This window comes from Notamacropus eugenii, chromosome 2, assembly GCF_028372415.1.
Source record: "Notamacropus eugenii isolate mMacEug1 chromosome 2, mMacEug1.pri_v2, whole genome shotgun sequence".
Taxonomy (NCBI): domain Eukaryota; kingdom Metazoa; phylum Chordata; class Mammalia; order Diprotodontia; family Macropodidae; genus Notamacropus; species Notamacropus eugenii.
In genome coordinates, this window is record NC_092873.1 from 324,730,710 (window position 1) to 324,754,859 (window position 24,150).

Consider the following 24,150-nt stretch of genomic DNA (forward strand, 5'->3'; position numbering starts at 1 on the left):
TATAAGTCCTGCAAAGGGCCAATGAAGTGTGGCTCTGGGAAGACTCTACAAGAAGGGCCAGAGAACTCCGCCACTGTTCACCAGTTATACATCCTGTCCAGAACAAGGCCAATAGGCCAAGCATAAAATACTGCCCAGGACAAACAAATCCGGACATTATTCCCAATCAACAGAACATGGAAACCAAATGACTTTGAGAAAGAGGATGTCTTTATGACTACTGTCACAGAACAAAAAAAAAAAAAGAACAAGAAACCAATGCACCACCAAAAACTTGATACTCTCTACTCATGGATTTAGTTACTGCCTCTCCAGGTGGTATAAGGAAGAGTCCCACAGGGGTATATTTTTCAGTGCTATAACCAGTTCACCTGCAATTCTTTCCCCAATAAAGGTTTGTTTAAAGAGTTTTGTCTAGACTGACAATGAAGAAGGGGAAAAGAAAGGAATCAAAGAGGCAAAATAACAGCTGTTACTCTTAGTTTAGGCAAGAATTAGATCCTGTGAGGGATTCCAAGAATCAATGCTGGAAAAATGTCTCCAATTACACAAAGTGGATTCAAACAAAAGTTGCTCACTTGAAGGAAAAAGTGACAGCAGCAACCTAGATTTGAATTTAGGGTCAAGTTGCTGCTCCTTCACCCCAAGTGAACACAAATCTCTCAAGAAGTTGGAAGCTGAAGATGTCAGAGAGAGTCAACTGCTGGAGGAATGCTCAGAGAACAAAGCAACTGATTAAAAGGAAAAAAGAAAGTTTCACAAGTTGAGTCACCTGTAGTTATCTTCCCTAAAATAAGTCTCCTGCATCTGGAGGCATTAATTCTTCCACACCTGGTTTGCTTTAAATACCAGGAGTGTGAGGAATATTAGCATATTTGATGTAAAACAAAACAAAAATGGTAATTAAAAGTCATGTGACAGTGACAGATTTTTTTTTCCTTACAAAAATCTTACGAAGGTGTTGGAGAAGAAAAACTGTCAATGGGAACAGGGAAAAGAGAACTATTTAGCATGCTTCCTCAGCTGAAAAGACAGAGAACGATAAGTTGTTCCTCTTTGTCTGTAAAACAGATATATACTTGTTGGACATCAGTGGGTTACCAGGGAGCCCAAAGTTCTAATATCAAAAATGTTTAAAATAATTTTTTTTTGGAAATAACCCTATCGAAAAGTGCTCCAAGTCACTAATAATAACAGAAATGCAAATTAAAACAACTTCAAAGTTCCATTTCACATGCAGCAGATTGGCAAGGATGACAAAAGAGGAAAATGACAGTTGTTGGAGGGGTAGTGGGAGGATAGGCGCTCCAATTCACTGTTGGTGGAGATGTGATCTGATCCAACCATTCCCAAAAGCAATCTGAAACTATACTGGAAAACTCCCTAAGCTATGCAGACTTAGTGACCTAGAAATATCACCATTAAGAATATACTCCCAAAAATCTCACAGAGGAAAAAGATGCACATGCACAAAAATATTCATAGAGGCACTTTTTGTTGTAATGAATAACAGGAAACAAAGTGGGTGCCTATCAGTTGGGGAATGGCTTAGCAAACTGTCGTATAAAAGTGATAGGTGAAGCAATACATCTAAATTCAAATCCGGTTCCGGACACTTACTAGCTGTGTGACCAGAAAGTTCCTTAACCTCTGGCTTGCGTCAGTTTCTTCATCTGTATAAAGGGCATAATAACAGCACCTATCTCCTCGAGTCGTTGTGAGGATCAGATGAAATGACTGTCAAGGCACAGTGACTGGCACAGAGTGAATGATATATAAATGCTATCTATCATTATTATTAGTGCACTGTAAGAAATGGTAAGAAAACAATAGAAAGGACAGGCTCAAGGAAATCTGGGAAGAATCATATGAAAGGATGCAGGGATGAGTACAAATTATACAGTGACTTTAACAATATGAGCAACTCTGATAGATTCCAGAACTGTAATGTACACAGGGACCCATCAAGCCCTCAGAAGACTCATGATGAAGCATGATTCCCACCAGTGCCCAGTACCATGCCTAGCATATACAACACACTTAATAACTGCCTTTCAATTGACTGGCAAAGAAGTGACGGACCAGAGGGGCAGACTGAGAAACACATTTCCAGACACAGTCCTTGTGCTGGTTTGTTTTGTTCAACTAGACTTTTTGTTTTAGACAGTGATGCAAAAAAAAGCAAAGAAATAAAAGTTATTGAAGCATTTAAAAATACACAGAGGAGAGCGGAGCAAGTTCAGAAACGGACACAGAATCGAAGCAGTTCTGTTACCACAAGGTTCAAGTTAACAGGAAGTTTTAAAAAAGAAACCTCATTACAGAAGTTGAATTTCACAGAATTGTTTCTGCAGTTCTTTTTACAGTCAAGTACTCATGTCTGTTAAGTTCATAATAAAAAGAAAAGGTATATTTTAAAAAATGACTTACCTTCTAACTTGCTGCCTGGGTTGTGTTCCTGCTGCCCTTCCACATTTCTTATCTCTCTGAGCTCAGGCTTTTGTCCTACGATCAGATCTGGTTTCTCTGGGGGGAGAAGAGCCTTCCCACCTGCAGACGTGGAGCAAGGGCTCATTTGTTTTGTTGTGGGTTTTTTTTTTTAAAAAGAAAAGAAGGTGAAGGAGGAACAAAAGAAGGTGGCAGATGTTTTCTAAAATTACTCTCTATATCTCCCCTCCTCCCCTCCGCGTCAGCACAGTTTATATTCAACCTGATGATCACCAGGGAAGTAATAAAAAAATATTTAACAATCTTATAGACTCTTGTGGCAGCAAGCCAATGTTAACTACCTTAGCCAATTAAAATGCAAGAACAGTCCTAACTAGCTTTTAGATGGGCACTTAACAATGTGTTACCTGTCAAATGCTCCCAGCTCTTTGTCCCCAGTGTGCTCCCAGACACACAAGAACAGCATGGCACCTGACATTTAGTAGTCTAGCAAACAATTGTTTGACAGATATTATAGTAGCTGTCAAGCCACCAGATTCTTCGTTTTCCCCAACAGCTGCTGAAGGGGCTGCTACATTCACATGCTAATCTTGTGAAATGAAAAAGAAACACTGGGACATAGGGGACATTTCCCCAACCCAGTTTCTCCCAGTCCTGGAGAATTACAGAACAAGGAAAGGAGAATTTGCCAAGATGAGTCACAAAGGATGATACTTACCAGCATCAATCTTTTCCATGGACTTAATAATCTCTTCTACATTTCCTGGCAATTGAACGTCATTTGCATTCTCCCTTTCACCCACAGGATTGGCTTTCTTCTGGTCATTGGGAATTACAATTTGGGCCCCTGGCTGAAGATCTTCATTGCCTGGCTGCAGGTCTTCATATGCTGGTTGAATGGCTGGCTGGCCATCTGGTTCTAGGATCTTTTGGAGATCTTCAGGGGGATGGTCCAATTTTTTTGAGGCTTGATTCTCTTTTTCTTTGTTCTGTAGCTCATTCTCCTCTTTTTCAGAATTTTCCTGGTCCTTCTGTCCACCCAGGGCATTTTCATCTTTAGATGGGAGTTTCTCCTCCTCTGGTTCTTCTCTGTCTTGACCCTCATCTACCACAACTTCATCATGTGGCACTGGAGGCTCATGGCGGTGGGCCTCTCCCACAGGTAAAGCAATACCTAAAATGTTATTAATTAAACATCTTTGGAACCTGGTTTATATAAGGACTACCTAATGCATGGAATGTAGCCTGTTATCAGTCTCTGGAAGAATACAAATACATGTGTGTTATTGCTTCTTACAAATATGACCTGTTGGCGAGTCAGTGACTATTTCTAGCAGAGTACAGAAGGAGCAGCTAGTAGGAAGCTGCTTTGGCTTTTACGGGAGTCAACCACATCCAAATAAAAGGGTAGCAATGATCAGAATTTTTAGCTAAGCTGAAGAGAAAGTATCATGAAATACTGAAGATCTTTCTCCCTCCTTGTTCCCACACCTTCCACCTAGTCACCTGATAGTACACTACCTTGATCAGGACGATCAAGTTGTACCTCCTCCTGCTTCTCCTTGAGTTCATCCCTTTGGGGGACATTCACAGGACCTTTGATCTGAGGTGGCTCCACTTCATCTTTCTTGTTTGGCAGTTTTGGCTTATCGCGGTTGTCCTTGGCCACTTCAACAACTGGGTTCTGGACTATAAGCACAGCACAGTTAATTGAACACGGTTTCCACATGGCTGCACTGTCAATCAACAAAAGGAATTGGGACCATTTTTCCGGGCTGTAATCACATTTCACCAGGAAATGGCAGAGGCCAGGCAGCATTTCTCCGCCCTCATTCAATCATTAGCAGCTATGAAGTAAAGAAAACTGTCATTTTTCACGTATATTCTCAACAAAAATGTCAAAATGCAATTCATACCTAACATGATGTAGAATGGGCAAAATTCCATTCACTAACAAGCTCACACCACCAGGTGGCAGCATAGACCCATCTATGATTTCTTGGACTCATGACCAAGTTTCTAAATATTTTAACAGAATTAATACTGGAACAAATTTCCACGTTGGGCTACGGTCCCTATACTCCTCCAACTTGCTGGAACCTTCCAATGGAAGGGGAGGAGAGGGGTACCAAGGGGAGAAGAACCACTAAGAAAGTGATTGCTTACAGGAATTAATGTAATAGTTTTAAAAAAATTTTGTTCTAACCTGCAACAGTTGATGATTTACCACAGTGAAGATACAAAATAAGGGGGGAAGAAAGGCAGATACTCTGTCAAAATAAATAAAAGATGCAGATGACCACTGTCACTGATATATCAACCAGTCATTCTTAAGGGAAATAAATAGCCTTCAGCACAGTGTCACAATGCATTTTCTTAAGAAACTACTTCATATTGGGGGCCCATTCCATGAAATACAGACCAAAGAAGTAACTAGGAAAAGAAGTTAAACAAAATAAAAGGGATAATTTCTTCCTGAGAATACAAGATGGGAAATTCATTTCTACTTTGGAAGCAAAGCACCTTGAGAAAACTGTCACCAAATCAAACAGCATATATTAAATACTTCCTGAGTGGCAGAAATTGGGCTAAGTGATAGAAATTCAAAGAAAAGCCCTCGGGAACTCTATATTCTAATAGGGAAGCCAACACATAAGCTAGCTAGGTACATCTAAGATCTATACAAAGGAGATAAAGATGATCTGAAAGAGGAAGGCATCTAGCAGTTCGAAGGACTAGAGAAGGTGGGATTTGAATTGAATACTGAATGAAAGGAGGGAAGCTAAGAGACTTCAGAAGTGAGTGGCAAGAATCTTTCAAGGATGGGGGGTGGAGGGGGCGGTCAGCCAGTGCAAAGGCACTGAACTGGGAGAGAGAGGAACTGCAGGAGGGCTGGAAAGACAGGAAGTGGTTGAGTTATGAAAAGTTTTAAATGCCGGAGGACATACAATCAGTCAATAAACATTTATTAAGTACCTCCTCTGCACTCTAGAATGTTGCATTAAGTGCTAGAGTTACAAAAAAAAGGCAAAAGATAGTTCCTGCCCTCAAGGAGCATGCAATCTAATGGGGGAGACAGAGCATACAAATATGTACATGCAAGTTATAATTAACAGAGAGAAGGTACTAGAATTCAGGGGAGTTGGTTTGAAGAAGTTTCCTGTAGAAGATGAAATTTTAGTTGGTACTTGAAGAAAGCCAAGGAAGGCAGTAGGCAGAGATCAGAAGGTGAGCATTCCAGGCCTGGGAGATAGCCCAGATGCCCAGAGCCAGAGATGGACTGTCTTGTTTGTGGAACAAGGCCAAAGTCACTGGGTTGCAGAGTACATGATGGGGAGGAAGGTGTAAAAACACTGGAAGGGAGGGGACAGGATGAGGAGGTAGGTTGTGAAGGGCTTTGAACACCGAACAGGGAATTTTTGCATTTGATCCTAAGAGGCAACAGGGGACCACAAGAGTTTATTGAATAGGGCATGTGACAAGGTGAGACCTATGCTTTAGGACAATCACTTTGGTTGCTGGATGGAAGATGAATCGGAATGGTGAGAGACAAGAGGGGCAGACCAACCAGCAGGCTACCGCAGTAGTCCAAGCCAGAGGGGATGAGGGCATGCACATGGTAGTATCAAAGGAGAGAGGGGGGAATAATCAAGAGATGCCGCAGAGTTGAAATTGACAAGCCTTGGCAACATATTAGATATGGGGACAGGGTGGAGGGTGAGAAAGGAGAAATAAGATGACATGTAGATTGAGAGCCTGGGTGACTGGGAGAATGAGGGTGCCCTCAACAGTAATAGGCAAATCTGGAAAAGGGGGGAAATTTAGGGGGAAAAGCAACAAGTTCAGTTTTGGAAAAGTTGAGTTCAAGATGTTCATTGGACATCCAGTGCCAGACGTCTGAAAAGCAGGTGGAGACTCAGGATTGGAAGTCGGCAGAGAGGTGAGGGCAGAACAGGTAGTCTGGAGAATCATCAGTGTAGATATAATAATTAAATCCATGGAAGCAGATGAGATTACCAAGTGAAGTAATATAGAAGGACAAGAGAAGATGGATCGATCTGGAACTCTATGGGACACCTATGGTTAGAGATCATGAAGGAGATTGGACAGGAGCAGTCTGATGAGGAGGACGAGAAGCAAGATAGAGCAGTATTTCAAAAGCCTGCAGGGCAGAGTATCAAGGAGCTGAGGGTGAACAGGGCCAAAGACTGCGGAAAGGGTAAGAAGAACGAGGACTGAGAAAAGACAATCAGATTTGGGAATTAAGAAAGAGGACCTTGAACTCACTGAGAACAGAGCAAAGAGTAGGTGATATGGTCCAATCTAAGCTTTAGAAAAATTATCTTGGCAAGCTGAGCTGAGGATGGGGTGAAGTGAGGACAGACCTGAGGCAGGGAGATCTGGGAGAAGGCTACTACAACAGTCTGGCAAGAGGTGATAAAGGCCCTATAAGGGTGGTGGCTAGGTGAATAGAAAGAACAGAACATATATATATATATATATATATATATATATATATATATATATATATGTATGTATGTATGTATGTATGTATATATATGTATGTATATATGTATATATGTATATATACATATATAATACATATATGTGTATGTATATATAAATACACACACATATATACACATGTACATGTACACATATACATGTACATGTATACATGTACGTATACATACATATAGGTTCTGAAGGGGGGAAGATTTGGGGAGAAGATAATGAGTTCTCTTGTGGACATACTGAATTTAAGATATCTATGGGATATCCAGTTCAAGACTCGTACTCAAAAAGCTGTTGGATATGTGAGACCTGAGTTCAGGAGAGAGGTTAGGGCTTGGATCAATAGATCAGGGAACTACCTGAGTATAAGTACTGTATCCAGGAACAGAGATTTGATGTGAAAGGTCTGGGGATTGAGGATTCAAGCACAATCACATTAAGGAAAAATTATGTACTCTTTCTTCTCCAACAAGAAAACAAATTAAAAGTTTTAACAAAAAACTGACTTTACTACAAGAGCTTAGGAAAGCAAAAGAGTAGACAGACATGCTATTGATAGTTTAAAATTTCCTATGTTAAACTATGGCGCAATGAGCAATTAACAAAAAAGATCTCTTCCCTCTCTCACCCCCCACCTCAGCCTTTCACAGCTGGATTATAGCTTAGCCAAGTGACCTATTCAAATGAGTACATGGCCATCTAACATAGCAGGTGAAACTATATGATACGATTAACCCACTCATAGGAGCCCCTGTGCTCTAACAAGATTCAGCAATAAATCAAAAGATGTCTAGTGGATTACAAATTTAGGAAGGGGATGGGAGGGAGGGGGAAGTGGGGAGAGGGGGGGAAAAAACAACACACACACAAAAGAAAATCTCCATTCTGTAATAAGACAAAGTTGCCTCTGAGCAGTCATTTTCTCAGCAGGAAACAAAATTAAGTTCATCATCAGGGTGTGAATTAATGGTCTCTCACGCTGTTTAGAAATCTATAAGGAGCTATATATGGTTTGCAGAGAACAATTTTGCACAGGATGTATAATAATCACTGTAACTGTATAGTCGCCCTTGAGGTCCCTTTGGATAATGTTACAGTAATGCTGTGCCTCTGAATGTTTTATGAGTGGCACTGGATTTAACAGGCAAAGGCCGAGAAGCGATAAAAGCTTCTTGGTTTACAACAACAATAACAAAAAATACAGAGTTAAGAGAACAGGGGGCTTCACCTTGTGATCAGGACCAAGGGGTATGGCCTTTCTATGGCTGCCCACTCAATTCATATCAACCTTTCCTTGCCAGGCTTACTTAGCAGCTTCCAAAAGGCACTGACACATGGTGGAGGTATTTCCTAAAACCCAGGGCTTCCTAAAACATATCAAAACTTGTACTTTCCAGACAGTTTGCCAGCGATGTCTCTCAGCTATACTAACACAAAAACTTCAAAATGAGTAACCTAAAAAAATTCTCTCCCACCCCCTCTCCCCCTTGAATGATTAGGATATCACCGTTGGTTACAGAAAGATCTTAAATCACAGCTTTTGTGGTTTTAATTGGGATGCTGTCCACTGAGTCAATTACTGGCAAAAACTTATGTAAAAAGGCAGGACTCCTTAGGAAAAGAAAAAATTTAGCAATTGAATTTCTTCTCTCAGTAGGAGAACAAATGAAGCAGAATAGTTCTATAAGGAAAAAGTATATGGAGCAAAGAGGATGACTGCTAAATTAAGAGATGTGAAGATACTTTTTTTTTTATCCTGGAGAGATAAGTTGTTTTAAAGATCAACAATAATCCACTTCCTTAAACTACCAGTAGGGGGAACTACTCACTGCAAAGACATACGTGATATTATTCAAGCTCATGATTTCCCCTCTCTCCTTATATTTTCGGTCTAAAAAGGGAGAAACAGAATTAAGAGTTCATGTAGGTTTTTAATTAATCTTTCAAAGTATCATCTCCAAACAAATCTCAGGTTCCACCTTATTCCCAATAAATGGGCAAAGATGACAAAAAAGGAAAATGACAATTTATTGGAGAAGTGGGAGGACAAGCACATTAATGTACTGCTGGTGAATTAACTCTACCATTCTGGAAAGCAATTTGGAACTATACCCAAGTCACTCAACTGTGACTCTGACCCACCACCAATAGTACTATTAGGCATACAGCTCAAAGAGATCAAAAAAGGAGGAAAGTATCATATGTATGAACATAGTCATAGTGCACTTTTTTTGTAGCAAAGAACTAGAAACAAAGCGAGTGCCCATCAATCAGGAGTGGCTGAACAAATTATAGTACATGAATGTGATAGGTCATTATTACACCATAAGAAAGGATGGATTCAGAAAAACCTAAGAAGATGTCTATGAACTTAAAACAGGATGAAGTGAAATGAATCAGAAGAACAATTTATAAAATGATTATGACATTGTAAAGAAAATCAACTTTGAGGAAACTCAGAACTGCAATTAATGCAATGACCAACCATGATGACCCCAGAGGACTAATGACAAGACATGTTTCTCACTTCCTAACAGAGAGGTGATAGCTTAGGCTTGCAGAATGGGACATACCTCTTCAGTATGTGTGTGAATTTCTTTTATTTGGTTACAAATGAGAGCTTTTTTTTTTTTAGAGGGGGAGAGAATTTGGGGAAGGGAGGGTAATAATGATTCCCAAAAAATGAAAAGAAAGAAAAGAGCATCAATGATCAATAATGCATTTAAAAGATAAGAAAAGAATGAACTTCAGACCAGAGATACAGACAGGAAGGATAGTCAATAAGTCAACAAGCATTTATTAAGCTCTTCTTATTTTCCAAAAACTATGTTAAAGATCAGGGATACAAAGAATAGTAAATAAAGGCCCTGCCCTCAAGGAGATCACATTCTAAGCAAGATGCAAACAACTACGTATAAGAATATATACAAAGCAGGTAATCACAGGGGAAGGAGTGAGGATACAGGGGAAGACTGAAAAGATCTGCAGAAGGTGATATTTGAGCTAGGTCTTAAAGAAAACTGAGGAAGCCAGGAGATGGAGGTGAGGAGGGAGAGCATGGGGACAGCTAGCACAAAGACACAGGGTCTGGAGAGGGTGTGTCTTGCGTGAGAACAGCAAGACCAATATAGCTAGATTACAGATTAAGTGGAGGGGAGTAAAGTATAAGAAGACTGACAGATTAAGAAGGGACTAGGTTGTGAAAGGGCAGCCAGGTGGCACAGTGCCACAGAGGATAGAGTGCTGGACCTGGAATCAGAAGGACTCATCTTTCTGAGTTCAAATCTGGCCTCAGACACTTACTAGTAGTGTGACTTTACCCTGTTTGCCTCAGTTTCCTCATCTGTAAGATAAGCTGGAGAAGAAAATGGCAAACCACTCAAGTATCTTTGTCAAGAAAACCCAAAAAGGGAAACAGAGTTGGACACAATCAAAATGACTTAACAACAACAACAAAAAGGTTGCAAAAGGCACTAAATGCCAAAGAGAAAATTTTGTTTGACCCCAGAATAGAGAGCACCTAGAACACGTGTTAGGGGGGAGACAGAAGGGGTAACCTGGTCCAACCTAAGCTTCAGAAAAATCACATTGGCAGCTAAGTGGAAGATGGACTAGAGTTGGGAGAAATTCAAGGCAAGAAGACTGATGGGAAGACTAGTGCAACATCCCAGGAAAGGGAGGATGAGGGTCTCACAACGGTACTGGCTGTGTGAATGGAGAGCAGGGATTATATATGAGAGATATTGTGAAGGTAGAAAAAACAAATTTGGCAACAGACTGGACAGCTCTGAAAGTGACATGATGAATATGTCATATACTTTTAAAAAAGGAAAAAATCTCAATGTAGTAGAGATTTACAATTTCACATCCAATTATCTTTTTTTATGATTTGTATATAGAACTATCATGTTTGTTGATGTTTGTCAAGTTCAGAATAACAAATAACAAAAAAGTATAATTTTTTTAAAAACATCATCCCTAATATAATAAAGAGCAGGCATTTGCCCAATGGGGCAATTAGGTGGAGTAATGGATAGAGTGCCAGACATGGAGTCAGAAAGACTCATCTTCCCGGGTCCAACTTCAGCCTCTGACACTTACTAGCTGTGTGATCTCAGACAAGTCACTACACAGTTTGCCTCAGTTTCCTCATCTGTAAAATGAGCTGGAGAAGGAAATGGCAAACTCCTCCAGTATCTTTGACAAGAAAACTCCAAATGGGGTCATGAAGAGCAGGACATGACTGAAAATGACAGAATACTCGACCAACAGTCAGTGGCAAAGGTAAGAACAAACAACATCTCTCAACAGGTCTCCTTTTATTCATCAATTCCTCAGTGCTTACAGGTAAAGACTACAGTTATCCAGGTGTCCTTGAGAGAAGTAAAGAGAAGGAGATGATCTGCCAGTGAATGAAAGGCAGTGTTTACACTGGGATTTTCTTTCAAGTTCTATCTTTGGTCCAGAGAGAAGAATCAAACAGCTATTAAGGCCCCCCAAAAATCACTGCTTGTGTGTTCCCAGAGTGAGAGTTACAATGACAGTGGCAGCCTAACTGCCCTACATTCCAAATGACCATTCTAGAGAAGGAAGTGAGGAGATGTGAGGTGGGTAAAAGGGCAACGGTAGAACAACCAATGCATTCTATCTCCTGCTCATTAATTATAACCCTCTGTTGGTCCTACTCAGAACAAATCCCATTCCATTTGCCCTTTTAAAATTAAAAAGAATAAGAGAAAGTTTTTTTGTAGGGGAGTTTGGGAGGGAGGAAGCAGTGTGTGTATGCTTGTTATTATAAAGGAAATATCTTTTTTATTCCCCTCAAAATGTTGGGTGAGGTGGGTGGAAAAAGATGGTATCACCTCTTGGCCTATTTGGGTGAAGATCAAACGTATCGCTCTTTTACTATACTCTGATAAATTAGTGTCACCCAAATCTACCTTCCTGTTCCTGCTCAGATCAGTAAAATATAAAGAACTCTCCATTCATTAATCATGGATTTCCTCATAAATAGGGAACAGTTAGCTAAGGGGCAGTCCAGGCCACCTGTAAGAAGTAGCAAGTGAGCCCCATCAGCACTAGTCCTGGCCAAGGAGCCACGCTCATCAAATGCCAGTCACAGTCAGAGAGGAAGAACTTTCCCTTCTGACCCAGAAAGTGGTGCCTGCCTTTCAATATATGCATTGGTTATGACGTTCAGCAAGGTTATCAGATTGCATCGGTGAAATTAGTTCACTGTTGTCTCCTGACACAACAGCAGTAAAAATGAACAAAAATCACATCAGGAGGGAAGTGCCTGTGACACAGAAAAGGAACTATTAAAAGACTTCTCACAAAGCACAAGGGAGAGCTGTAGCAGGATCAAGCTGTTCTAACAGTTTAGGAGAGAAGGGATTAAGTGTGTGGAGTCAATGTCTCTTCCCACTCTCACACGTTTTGTCACTTTGTCAAAAGAGTTCTAAAACTTTACCACCTCTTCTTGCTAAGCAGCTGGTAGAAGGCAGGAGAGAAGGAATCAAGGAAGATCTTATTTTTTTTGGAGAAAGCAGAGTTAAGATAGGACTGAGAAAGCACAAACCAACTGGAAGCCATGCTAATGTCATGAACATAGTTGTCATGGCCACCGCATTTGGGTATGTGTAAGGCAAAGTCAAGGGGATTGAAGAGACTGTAGCTGTAAATACCACCACCTGTATCCCTGAACATACAAAAAACAGCCTTTCCATCATCTAATTTCAAAAATTCCAAGTCAACCAATCCAGATGGACAACTAAAAAGCCAACTAACTCCTTGCTCATCTTTCCTGCTTACTAAGTCGAAGTGCAACTGTTTTCTAATCCTATTGGAAGAAAGGGGACTAGTTGCACAAGGGCCCAAATAAAGTTCATTGCACAATATTGCACAATGAAGTGGGGAGTGGGTAAGGAGAGAAAATGAAGGTAGTAACATTCAAGTAAAGAGCTGAAAAATATTACAAAATCTTAATCCTACCCATGAGACCCTCAAGGGTGCTATCAAACACCAAGATAAATTGCCTAATTAGCTTTTTTAAAAAATGGGTAATAGCTTTCATGAGCTTTCACAGGAGGCTTAGCAACCTTTTAACATACATTCTCACTGTATGTAATACCAGAACATTTCTGAAAGGGGTTTTATACCCTCCCGAAGAGCCACTGATAGTAAACCTCCAGCAATACAGTCAGGGTTCATAATGTGCACTTGGGTGTCATTAGAGAAAACACTATTCAGAGTTTGCTGGTCAATACGTGTTCACATAAAAGTGCAATGTTCTAATATTCATAATCCCAGAGCCCACAGGGCAGGGTTTTAATGAAAGTCTGTACAGTTTTGGCCCCTGCAACATCAAAGAGACCAATAAAACTCCTCTCACATGCTGACAGGCAAAAGTCAGATGGTGAACACAAAACAGTTAAAGGCCCAGCACAGTTCCAAGATTTGCTTCAACAAGGCAACCCATCAATTAAAGGGAGAGAGGGGGAAGAAAAATTGAGAACACGCTAAAAACAAACTGCATGTGGCTCAGAGAAGAGCCATGTGTTTTTGTTAAAGCCTCCTGCAAGAAATCAAAACCAGATGTTGGCCAGTGGAGGACACCCAGGTGAGCACAGGGCAGGCTCATGTCCTGCACATGCTTTGAATGACAGGATGCAGCTGCTGATGAGTGCAGAGAGCCACAAGCAGTAGCCTTTCACAAAATGAGGGGAGTGCTGGGAGAAGGGGGTGTTGATTAATGTAGGGTAATTCATTACTGGGTAGGCCTGTCACATGCTGAGATGGAGGGAACGTGGAAATGCCAAAGTTCTGCCCATACCGTACAGGAACAAGCCCAGGTTACTTCATCAAAAAGGCTAGAAGGGACCCAGCATTCAGGGTTTCACATAATACAAAGTGGCCCTTTTGTAGTTGGCAAAACTATGAAGACTGGGTGTGGGTTTTGGAGTTATTACTTACATTTCCCTTTCGCTTAGTCCATACTGTTCTTCCTGCTGACTCTCCTACAGTCAGAGCTGGCACCTGTTTTGGTCCCCTGAGACCCAAATAGATCTAGCACCTCTAAGTGGTTAAACAGGGCCCCTCTTGCCGCCTACTAGACAGGAATAGCCAAAATGAGGCATTAGATTGGGAAGCCATGCTGACTTGGATAGTGCAACCAAATGAGGCAAAATGAAGCATCTTTAGGCATTTCTAATAGTTTCACAGTGGCTCCCAAAGGAGGGAGCTTCCCTTGTGGGAGACTGTTTTCTCATATGGAATTTTTATGAGGTGTTAATACTGGTGAGTACACTTTTCAAATACAGGGATGTTAATTAGGGGAAAGGAAGAGGACAACAAATCCAAGGATTTGCTGTACTCTTAATTATGTATATGTTTTAATCAAGCACTTTCCTCAGCATCTCAACCAAGTTAAAATTACCATACACACTTCTGCCTGGTCTTCAGGACAGTATTTGCTAACTTTCTTGCCTACCATCTTTGACAAGACTTTTTATTTTGTCAATTACAGAAGGTGGGGAGACTCGAGTTCCTACCAGGAACAGATGCTATTTAGCCATTACCACTCAAAAGTGAACTAATATTCAAGAGCAATGGATTATATTCCTCCTTCCAGGGCAGCCACACAGAGAGCATGATTAAGGGATTGAGAGCCGAGCGAATTTAAATCAGAGCTGTTGTGTGTCTTTGCAGGGGAGGTGTGAGCTGGACATGCATGGGTGCTCCATTAATGTGAATTTATAAAACCCTATTATTGTCAGGGACAGAAGACCCTAGAAATGAATGTTATCGCAGACAGCACCGACCTACCAGCTATTGCTCCTGACAGGCACTCAAAGCAGTTCTGCAGGAATGTGTCCAGAGACTGAGAGAGTATAATCTCTTGCATAAAACCTTCCTTTTTATTCTCTCCCCCACCAATCTATGGTAAATATTCCAAGGCCTCAAAGAACACTCCAAGTAAATAAACCTATAAACACACTCAGTCTAAGCTACTATTACACATGGAAAGCCAGATTTTTTTTAAACCCCTCCCCCTCAACCCCAAGACACAGCCATGGATGGGGCCAGCAAAGGGGTCAGATAGCACCTGCTAGAGATGGCCTTGTGAAGGAGGCCTTCAGCCAATGTAAGGGAGTTATAATTCTATCAAGAGTCCTAGTAAACAAATAATAAATAATGTGAAACAGTAAACAGAGCATAATCACAAGCTTTGTCGAAGCTAAAACAGGCTCAAAATTTATATCCTGAAAAATAAAAAAAAAAAAGCTACACCCATAAATTTACATACCTTTTAGTGCATTGAATGGCTTGTTATTGAAATCTTGTCCAATATGCTGGCAGAAATGCTGAGAGCAGTCCTATTTTGGCTTCTTACACTCTTCATACAGGTGGCCAGAACAGTGCTATCTCTAGTCTCAGCCTTACAAAGCTGCCTTTATTAGCAAGAGTTGCACTCGTCCCAAACTCTTCCACTGGGAGCAATCTCAAAGCCTTCCCTGCTTTTCCCACAAAACCAGTGGTAGCAGGCAAAGCAAATGAAATCCCTGGGACAAACTCCAAGACGTATCTCTGAAAGTGACACCTACACTTACTGAGATAGCAAGACTGCTCCCAAGACACAGTCACCACAAACACTACAAAGTTTCCACCCAAAGTACAAGGATAGTATAGAATAATTTGGGAGTGGGGTGAAAAAACTGGGCTGTACATACCTGATATTTTGGCAGAATCTGAATCCATCAGGTTTTTTACTTCTCCAAGATGACCAGCAACTTCTATTTTTTCAATTTTCACAGGGGTCTCCTCACTCACAGACAGGGTAGTATATGTACTAATCAACAGAATCCCCAAGCTTATCCACAGAATGAACTATAGGATATAAAGACACATGAGAGCCAATGAACAAATGTACATGCTCTGAAAGGTCTAAAGCCACAATCTTTACTTTTGGCACCTTGAGCTCTCTTGAGCTCCAGGGAATCTTTTTTGTGTGATGAGGGAAGAAGGTTAGGTTTAGATTTGTGCATATGTGTGTATATTTTAAATAAGGGGAAAGGGTGATTAAAAAAAAAAAAAACTAACACATTACTAAAACAGAGAGGGGAAAAAAAGGATGCATGTGCAGAGACCTATCTGCCTCCCCTAAGAAGTCGAACTGCCAAATGACTGGCTGCTGCTCCAAATGAAAAATTATGTGCAAAAAGAGACCATTAGATAGACTGCTGGCTAACAGCCCTGAGAGTTAAGGAGATTTAATTAAACACTGATGTATTATTTTTTACCTTATCATTATAATTGTCATTAGAAGAGTCTCTTGCTAAAAACCTGGTCTACAGGTCAACAATGCTATTCAGTCAGGAATCACAAGCAGAACTTATCAAAGTCAAATTTAGAGATTGGAGGGAAAAGAAGAAGGAAGAATGAGACTGAGAAGTTGGCCAGAGCCTCTCTTTGCTCCTTGCACAGGTATTGGGAGCAGGTACAAAGAAAAGACTAAAAAACAAGAGGGCAGTGATGTATGAAATAGAAAATGCCTCACTGACTTCTGGAGATCAATACAAATCTGCCAAGCCTCATGGAGAGAGAGGACTTTCAGAATTACCTGGTGAACCTTCCAACATTATTTGAGAAATCAAGTACCACTTAACACCTTTAGCAAGAAGGAAGATTCTCAAGGTCACTCCCAAATTCACATAGCTCCTTCATACCCACCATATCCTATCAACCCCAAAACATTATAGGCTTATATATACAACACTTTGTAGAGTTAACTATTCTGGTACAAGTCATCAGAGTGAGGACATCAAGACGAGGATACAACCTGTCCAGTCATAACATGATGTGATTTAACTCAATCCATCCAATTCTATAGTCCAACCTTGGTCTTAACACCATTCTGGAGCTGGCACAAGTAAAAACTGCTGCAGAGGCAATGCACTCAGTCTGGAGAAAAAAAAACAAAACAAAGCTAACACAGAAGGCTGGCTAATAAAACAAATGAACAGAGAACTCATCAGAAGAGAACAGTGTTGGGGATGGGTCCCCTTCAAAACAACAAATCTCTCCCAGTCCTAGACGCCTCTTTTTACCAGAATCTACGCTTAAGCTAGCCTGCCAGGTTGTGCCAATCTCTGCTGTCAGCACAGCTGAGCTTTAAGGTACTGCAGATTTTTTTAGTCATTTCCCTCAGCATTTTGCCATGAAACTATAATTGTTAACCTGCTCTGATTCACTATTTCTGAAGGCTTATGAAACTGAACATTAAGGATGCCCTCATTAACTTGGTAAAACAAAGACTCATATTATGGGAATAAATATCCCCTTTGCTACTCTATTCAACCACCTTCAGACTTCTTCAAATTTTACAATACACACAGAATTCCTATCTTCCTCATATTGTTTCTGCTACAGTAACAATGGTACTATAGCATAGTATCTCTGTACTTAAAGGTCTAGACCACATCTGGTTCCCTTTCATTACAGGAGTTTGTAGCTCCTGGTTCCAAAATTTTGCAAATGAATGATCAGTGTTTTTCCCCACAGAATCAAAGAAAATCAGTATCTTTATCCTCACTAAATTTTTACACTAGTCAAGGAGTGGCAGACATCAAATTTATTTCTTAAAGGCTGGGTTGATCCTTTACAACAATAACTCAGAAAGAACAAATGAATATTTCCAGGACCCCAACCAATCCCAGAATTGGATTTTCATAAGGAAAAAAGCACTTGCCATATCTCAAATTTTATGCTTATCACTTTTTAAAAGCTCCAGAGTGGAGATGTTTTGGTTTTTTCCCTCTCTCCCTACCCTTCCAGAAATGGTGAGCTTGTTTCAGTGCTCATGGAAGCAAAGAGCTGATCATGCTCCCCAGGGTCCAGGAGAATGCAGGGCAGGCTCTTTCCCCCAGCCACTCTGCCGATGCAGAGCAATGCTGACTTGCAGCACACACAGCGAGACCAGCTTGGTGCCTTAGGCAGTGACCATCATTTGGCCCAGAAAGCTTCAAGTGACAGAACAATTTCCTAAAGTGAACCTACATGAAGCTGCCCACTTTGTGGGACTCAAAGCCTAAGCTAAATCTGCCATAAAGGCTGCAGCACTTACAGCGGGGAGGTTAGACTCTTCCTAGCCCCAAAAAGCACTTTGATTTTCTTAAAATTCATGGAGCACAACAGTTTACCAGAGCAAATAACAGAAGTCATAAAAGAACACCTAAATTCCTAGTGAAGCCATGACTAGTATGTAGCAGAGAAAAACCTACACAATAAAGGAATTACCAAAAGCATGATGTCAATGGCTAATGCCATAAAGATCCCCCGATTAATTCCAATTATTTATCCTGCACCATGGTCATTTACCATTGCCCACTTTCCCTTTAGATCTAAGTTGCTCCAAACTCCAAGCTCCAAAGCAGAAGAGCAAAAGAATAAAATGGGATAGAAGAGGTTGTAAGTGGAAGAACTGAAGACTTAATCTAGAAGACCCAGGAGAGCTAGCTATCTGACAAGAGTTTTAGCTGAGTTGCCTTTAAACCTTAAAAATCCTTTCACTAGGGACCCAGGAGGTTATTATTTTATAGATTCAAAAAAGCAATGCCATCATCAAAGAGTTAATCTATTTGAAAACTCCTCTACAAGTGCAGGTGACTAACTATTGGCGTAATGGAATCAGCATACAATTAGTATTCATCTAGTCCATAGCAGAAATGACCTCTCTGGAAAGCACCAAAAAATTTATCTTCCTTGTTGGATTTCCCGTAATGCCAAAAGGAAGATGACAAGATCTTAGTATTAGTACTTAAATGAGAAAGAACTTCTCCTGCTCTCACATCATCAGCAGGTCACGGGAGGAAGACTGTTCTAAAATGACAACGGAGTGATGCTGCCTAGGCAGGTATGAGACTTGATGAGCCTCAGCATCTTTACGTTACTGTGATTTTTCTGTGAATTCACAATCACCTATGTGCAATGTACAAGTTTCCCACCAGTGTCAATGGGGCATTCTGAGTGTAGTTACTCTTAAACTCTCTTCACCTCCAAACCATTTTATTAGACAGTCCCTAAAATGCTTCTGACACAAAGATAAAGATGTTTGGTTGGTGATTATACGTTGGCCTATTTTAACGTGGACATCATTTAACATTTTGATTGGAGACTGGCAAACCAAAAGCAACATTTCACTCTCATCTCTGAATGATGCATTTCAACCCTCAACTTTCAGATCTAAAAAAAATTGCACATCAAAACAAAAATTAACTATTTCAGAGTCTAAGGATGCAATGTATTTCTACTCTGCTTAAGACAAGAGTTCTGCAATGCCTGGGAACCAGTATAACCACAGAAAAATTATAAATAAGAAATAATGACAAAGAATGAGGGCAGCAATCCCGGGTTTCAGGGGAATAAGAGCTAAAACATCCCACACGCATCCACTTATTTTATAGGGAAGAAATGCTTCACCCTCAAGTTGGACAAGACTCCCATTATATCAGTGAGAAGAGACGCATTACTTACTTGTGGGATTCATAAAATTTCACCTCACAATTAATTCCACCTCACTATGTAAGTACAAAGCTAAATACCTTCAATTAAAAAGCTCTAAGTTAATTTCTTTTTTCAAAACCAAACTACTCTAAAATGATCCCCCAACAGAGAAAGGGTGATTTGAAAAGGTAGGACTTGCACCAAAAGGCAAGACTAAGGCTGACAAAGCTGATTCCAGGAATCAAGCTCTAATGTGGAAATGAACCCTATAGCTCCACCTCCCCGTAAGAGCTATGTATTCTGTTTACTGAACCTAACATATTCTTATTCAGTATGAACTCACAAAATATGCTCCTCAGTTCAGGATTCCCCGTAGACAGCTTAATATATTGCTGGCAAAATGCTGACCAACAAAAAACTAAGCAGGAGATAAAGTCTGCTTTACAAGAGCAACAAACATGACACTAAGGGCCGACCAGCAAAGACAAAACATCTTCTGGATCCATTCACAACAGTCTGGTTTGAAGCTCAAACATCCCTTCTTCGTTCAGTTACCTGATCATCCTTCCAACACACCAAGTCTTAATTAAACCCTTCCCTTTGTTTTCTTCAAGCTACAATTCTTAGGTTGTGGCTTGGCGCCAGTCATTGACTGACCAGTTGTCTGTAATAATTAACAGCTCACCTGAAGAATTATACACACTTTGCTGACCAACTAAAATACTTGGGGATGTGCTATAGCCTTAATTGTCCTTTTTTTCCCCCTGTGGAAAAAAAAAATTCAGGAGAACCTATAATACTCAACTGGGAGATAAAAATAACACAATTATATGATCATGCTATATGAGTTTGTGATGGTAATTTTTTAAAATGTATTTATTTAACTTTTAACATTCATTTTCATAAAATTTTGGGTTCCAAATTTTCTCCCCATTTGTCCCCTCCCCCACCCCAAACCACCGAGCATTCTGATTGCCCCTATCACCAATCTGCCCTCTCTTCTATCATCTCTCCCTTCCCTTGTCCCCATCTTCTCTTTTGTCCTGTAGGGCCAGATAACTTTCTATACCCCATTACCTGTATTTCTTATTTCCTAGTGGCAAGAACAGTACTCGAGAGTTGTTCCTAAAACGTTGAGTTCCAACTTCTCTTCATCCCTCCCTCCCCACCCATTCCCTTTGGGAAGGCAAACAATTCAACATAGGCCATATCTGTGTAGTTTTGCAAATGACTTCCATAATAGTCGTGTTGTGTAAGATTAACTATAATTCCCTCCATCCTATCCTGCCCCACATTGCTTCTATTCTCTCTTTTGATGCTGTCCCTCCCCAAGAGTGTTGACTTCAAATTGCTCCCTCCGCCCATTGCCCTCCCTTCCATCATCCCCCCCACCCTGCTTATCCCCTTCTTCCCCATTTTCCTGTATTGTAAGATAGGTTTTCATACCAAAATCAGTGTGCATTTTATTCCTTCCTTTAGTCGAATGTGATGAGAGTAAACTTCATGTTTTTCTTTCACCTCCCCTCTTTTTCCCTCCACTAAAAAGTCTTTTGCTTGCCTCTTTTATGAGAGATAATTTGCCACATTCCATTTCTCCCTTTCTCCTCCCAATATATTTCTCTCTCACCACTTAATTTCATTTTTTTAAGATATGATCCCATCCTATTCAATTCACTCTGTGCTGTGTGTGTGTGTGTGTGTGTAATCCCACCAACTACCCAGATAGTGAAAAGTTTCAAAAGTTACAAATATTGTCTTTCTACATAGGAATGTAAACAGTTCAACTTTAGTAAGTCCCTTATGACTTCTCTTTGCTGTTTACCTTTCCATGCTTCTCTTCATTCTTGTGTTTGAAAGTCAAAATTTCTTTTCAGCTCTGGTCTTTTCATCAAGAATGCTTGAAAGTCCCCAATTTCATTGAAACACTATTTTTTCCCCTGAAGCATTATACGCAGTTTTGCTGGGTAGGTGATTCTTGGTTTTAGTCCTAGTTCCTTTGACTTCTGGAATATCATATTCCATGACCTTCGATCCCTTAATGTAGAAGCTGCTAGATCTTGTGTTATCCTGATTGTATTTCCACAATACTTAAATTGTTTCTTTCTAGCTGCTTGCAATATTTTCTCCTTTACCTGGGAACTCTGGAATTTGGCCACAATGTTCCTAGGAGTTTCTCTTTTTGGATCTCTTTCAGGTGGTGTTCTGTGGATTCCCTGAATCTTATTTTGCCCTCTGGTTCTAGAATATCAGGGCAGTTTTCCTTGATAATTTCATGAAAGATGATGTCTAGGCTCTTTTTTTGATCATGGCTTTCAGGTAGTCCCATAATTTTTAAATAGTCTCTCCTGGATCTATTTTCCAAGTCAGTTGTTTTTCCAATGAGATATTTCACACTATCTTCCATTTTTTCGTTCTTTTGGTTTTGTTTTGTGATTTCTTGGTTTCTCACAAAGTCATTAGCCTCCATCTGTTCCATTCTAATTTTGAAAGAACTATTTTCTTCAGTGAGCTTTTGAATCTCCTTTTCCATTTGGCTAATTCTGCTTTTGAAAGCATTCTTCTCCTCATTGGCTTTTTGAACCTCTTTTGCCAATTGAGTTAGCCTATTTTTCAAGGTGTTATTTTCTTCAGCATTTTTTTGGGTCTCCTTTAGCAAGGTGTTGACCTGCTTTTCATGCTTTTCTTGCATCTCTCTCATTTCTCTTCCCAGTTTTTCCTCCACCTCTCTAACTTGATTTTCAAAATCTTTTTTGAGCTCTTCCATGGCCTGAGCCCATGGAATATTTCTTTTGGATGTTTAGGATACATAAGCCTTGATTTCTATGTCTTTCCCTGATGGTAAGCATTGCTCTTCCTCATCCTAAAGGATGGGAGGAGATATCTGTTCACCAAGAAAGTAACCTTCTATGGTCTTGTTTTTTCTCCCCTTTTCTGGGCATTTTCCCAGCCAGTTACTTGACTTCTGAGTGTCCTCTCCATACCCACCTCACCTCCAGATCCACCCAGCCAGCAATTGGGGTCTGAGATTCAAATGCTGCTTCCCAGCCTCAGGGCTTTCGGCAGGGGTGGGGCTGCTATTCAGTGTGAGATTAAGTTCAGGTGCTCAGGTCAGGGAAGGGCCACCATACAGGGCTCAGTTCCCTCAGGAGTTTTATGCAGAGACCTTCAACAATGGATCCAGGCACCTGCCTGCCCCAGGAGCCCCTGTCCGCGGCTGCCTCCACTGCTGCCTCCAGAGGGGGCCTAAGTTATGGGGACACCCCGCTCCCTTCTTGTCCAGCCAAAAAGACCCTCTCACCACACTTTGGCACCTGTGGGTGGAGGGACCTGCACGGTAGCTGGAGATTCCATCCCTGAAGCCTGCTCGGATCTGCAGGGCTGGGCTCTGCTCCAGGTCCAGTGCACGACAGACCTTTTGAGTTAGTTTTTCAGGGCTTTCTGGAACAGAAATCTCCTCTGCGCCATTGTTCTGTGGCTTCTACTGCTACAGAATTTGTTGAGAGTTCTTTACAGGTATTTTATGGGCTGTGGGTTTGGAGCTAGCATATGTATGTCTTTCCACTCTGCCATCTTGGCTCCTACCCCCTGATAGTAATTTTTTTATACAAAATTTTAAGAATCATTGTTTGACCCATAGCATATTCCAATCCATGCAATAAATCATATAATAAAAGGATTCTACTTTTAATTCAACTTTCATTATGACTGGAAAAGAATTCAGGAAGTAGGACAGGTATAGATCATCCCTAACACCTTTCTAAAAAATCAAGTGGTACCTAAGTAAGCATTTATATTTCAGAACAGGGGAAGGGTTGAAGGTGATTGAATGAACCTTATGATGGCTATAGACGTATACAACTTTAAATTACTAAGCACCAACACAAGATTTTCAGTACACTCAGAAAACAATGACAAACAAGAGTGAGCCAAACAGAATTTGATTCAGCTGAACCAGGCCTGGTCACAACAATCTGGTTCTAATGCTAGGTTCTGCTTACAGATTTTGAGATTTAACATTTAACCTGTCCTCATAGGAAGGGGACAGAGGAGAAGGGATGCCATGAAGGTAAAAAGAAAACTTAGCAGAGAGGTCAGCTATTAGTTATGAAGAAAGATGCCAAGGCTCTCTTAGCATAAGCTTTGCATTAGAAATGTAACTAATTTTCACACCTGTAGCTATATCCCTTGGTTGCAATGTTCCAATCATCTATGCTATTAACTACTCAAGGGCCAGAACTGTGTCATTTTGGTGTCAAGTACACCAATCAGTCCACCCTCTGTCCCAACAGCTGTAATGGGAGCTGGAGCTACAAACACAAAGAATAAAAAAATCTCTACTCTCAAGTAGCTTACATTTGAATTTGGTATACAAGTTTGTGTAGAAAAAATATAAAGACAACATACAAATAAATTCAAAATAGTTAGGGAGAAGGTACACCAAGAAGTTGGGAGAAATCAGGAATAGTTTCAGGTAGAAAACTGTGGCTAGGCAATATCTTGAAGGGAAAAGAAGAAACCTCTGAGGCAGAGCTGTGAGGAAGGAATGCATTCCAAGCTGTGAGGAAGGACTACATTCCAAGCACGGGGAATGTTGATACACAGGCATGGAGAAGGGACAGACAGGGTGCCATGTACAAGGCCAATTTGGCTGGGCTGCAGATTGGAGGAAGAAGAGGAATATGCAAT

The 24,150-nt window shown here is 40.6% G+C and overlaps 1 protein-coding gene across 2 annotated transcripts in view; it reads right to left on the reverse strand.

The window, feature by feature from the left end:
- SLC38A10 (solute carrier family 38 member 10) overlaps positions 1-24,150 on the reverse strand; it is a 75,523-nt gene that overhangs the window by 7,230 nt on the left and 44,143 nt on the right. For both annotated transcript variants that reach the window (XM_072645285.1, XM_072645286.1), the window contains 4 exons: positions 15,693-15,849; positions 3,970-4,137; positions 3,167-3,622; positions 2,431-2,550 (listed from right to left, as the gene is read on the reverse strand). In XM_072645285.1, coding sequence (XP_072501386.1) covers positions 2,431-2,550; positions 3,167-3,622; positions 3,970-4,137; positions 15,693-15,849 — 901 coding nt within the window. The remainder of the gene's footprint in view (positions 1-2,430; positions 2,551-3,166; positions 3,623-3,969; positions 4,138-15,692; positions 15,850-24,150) is intronic.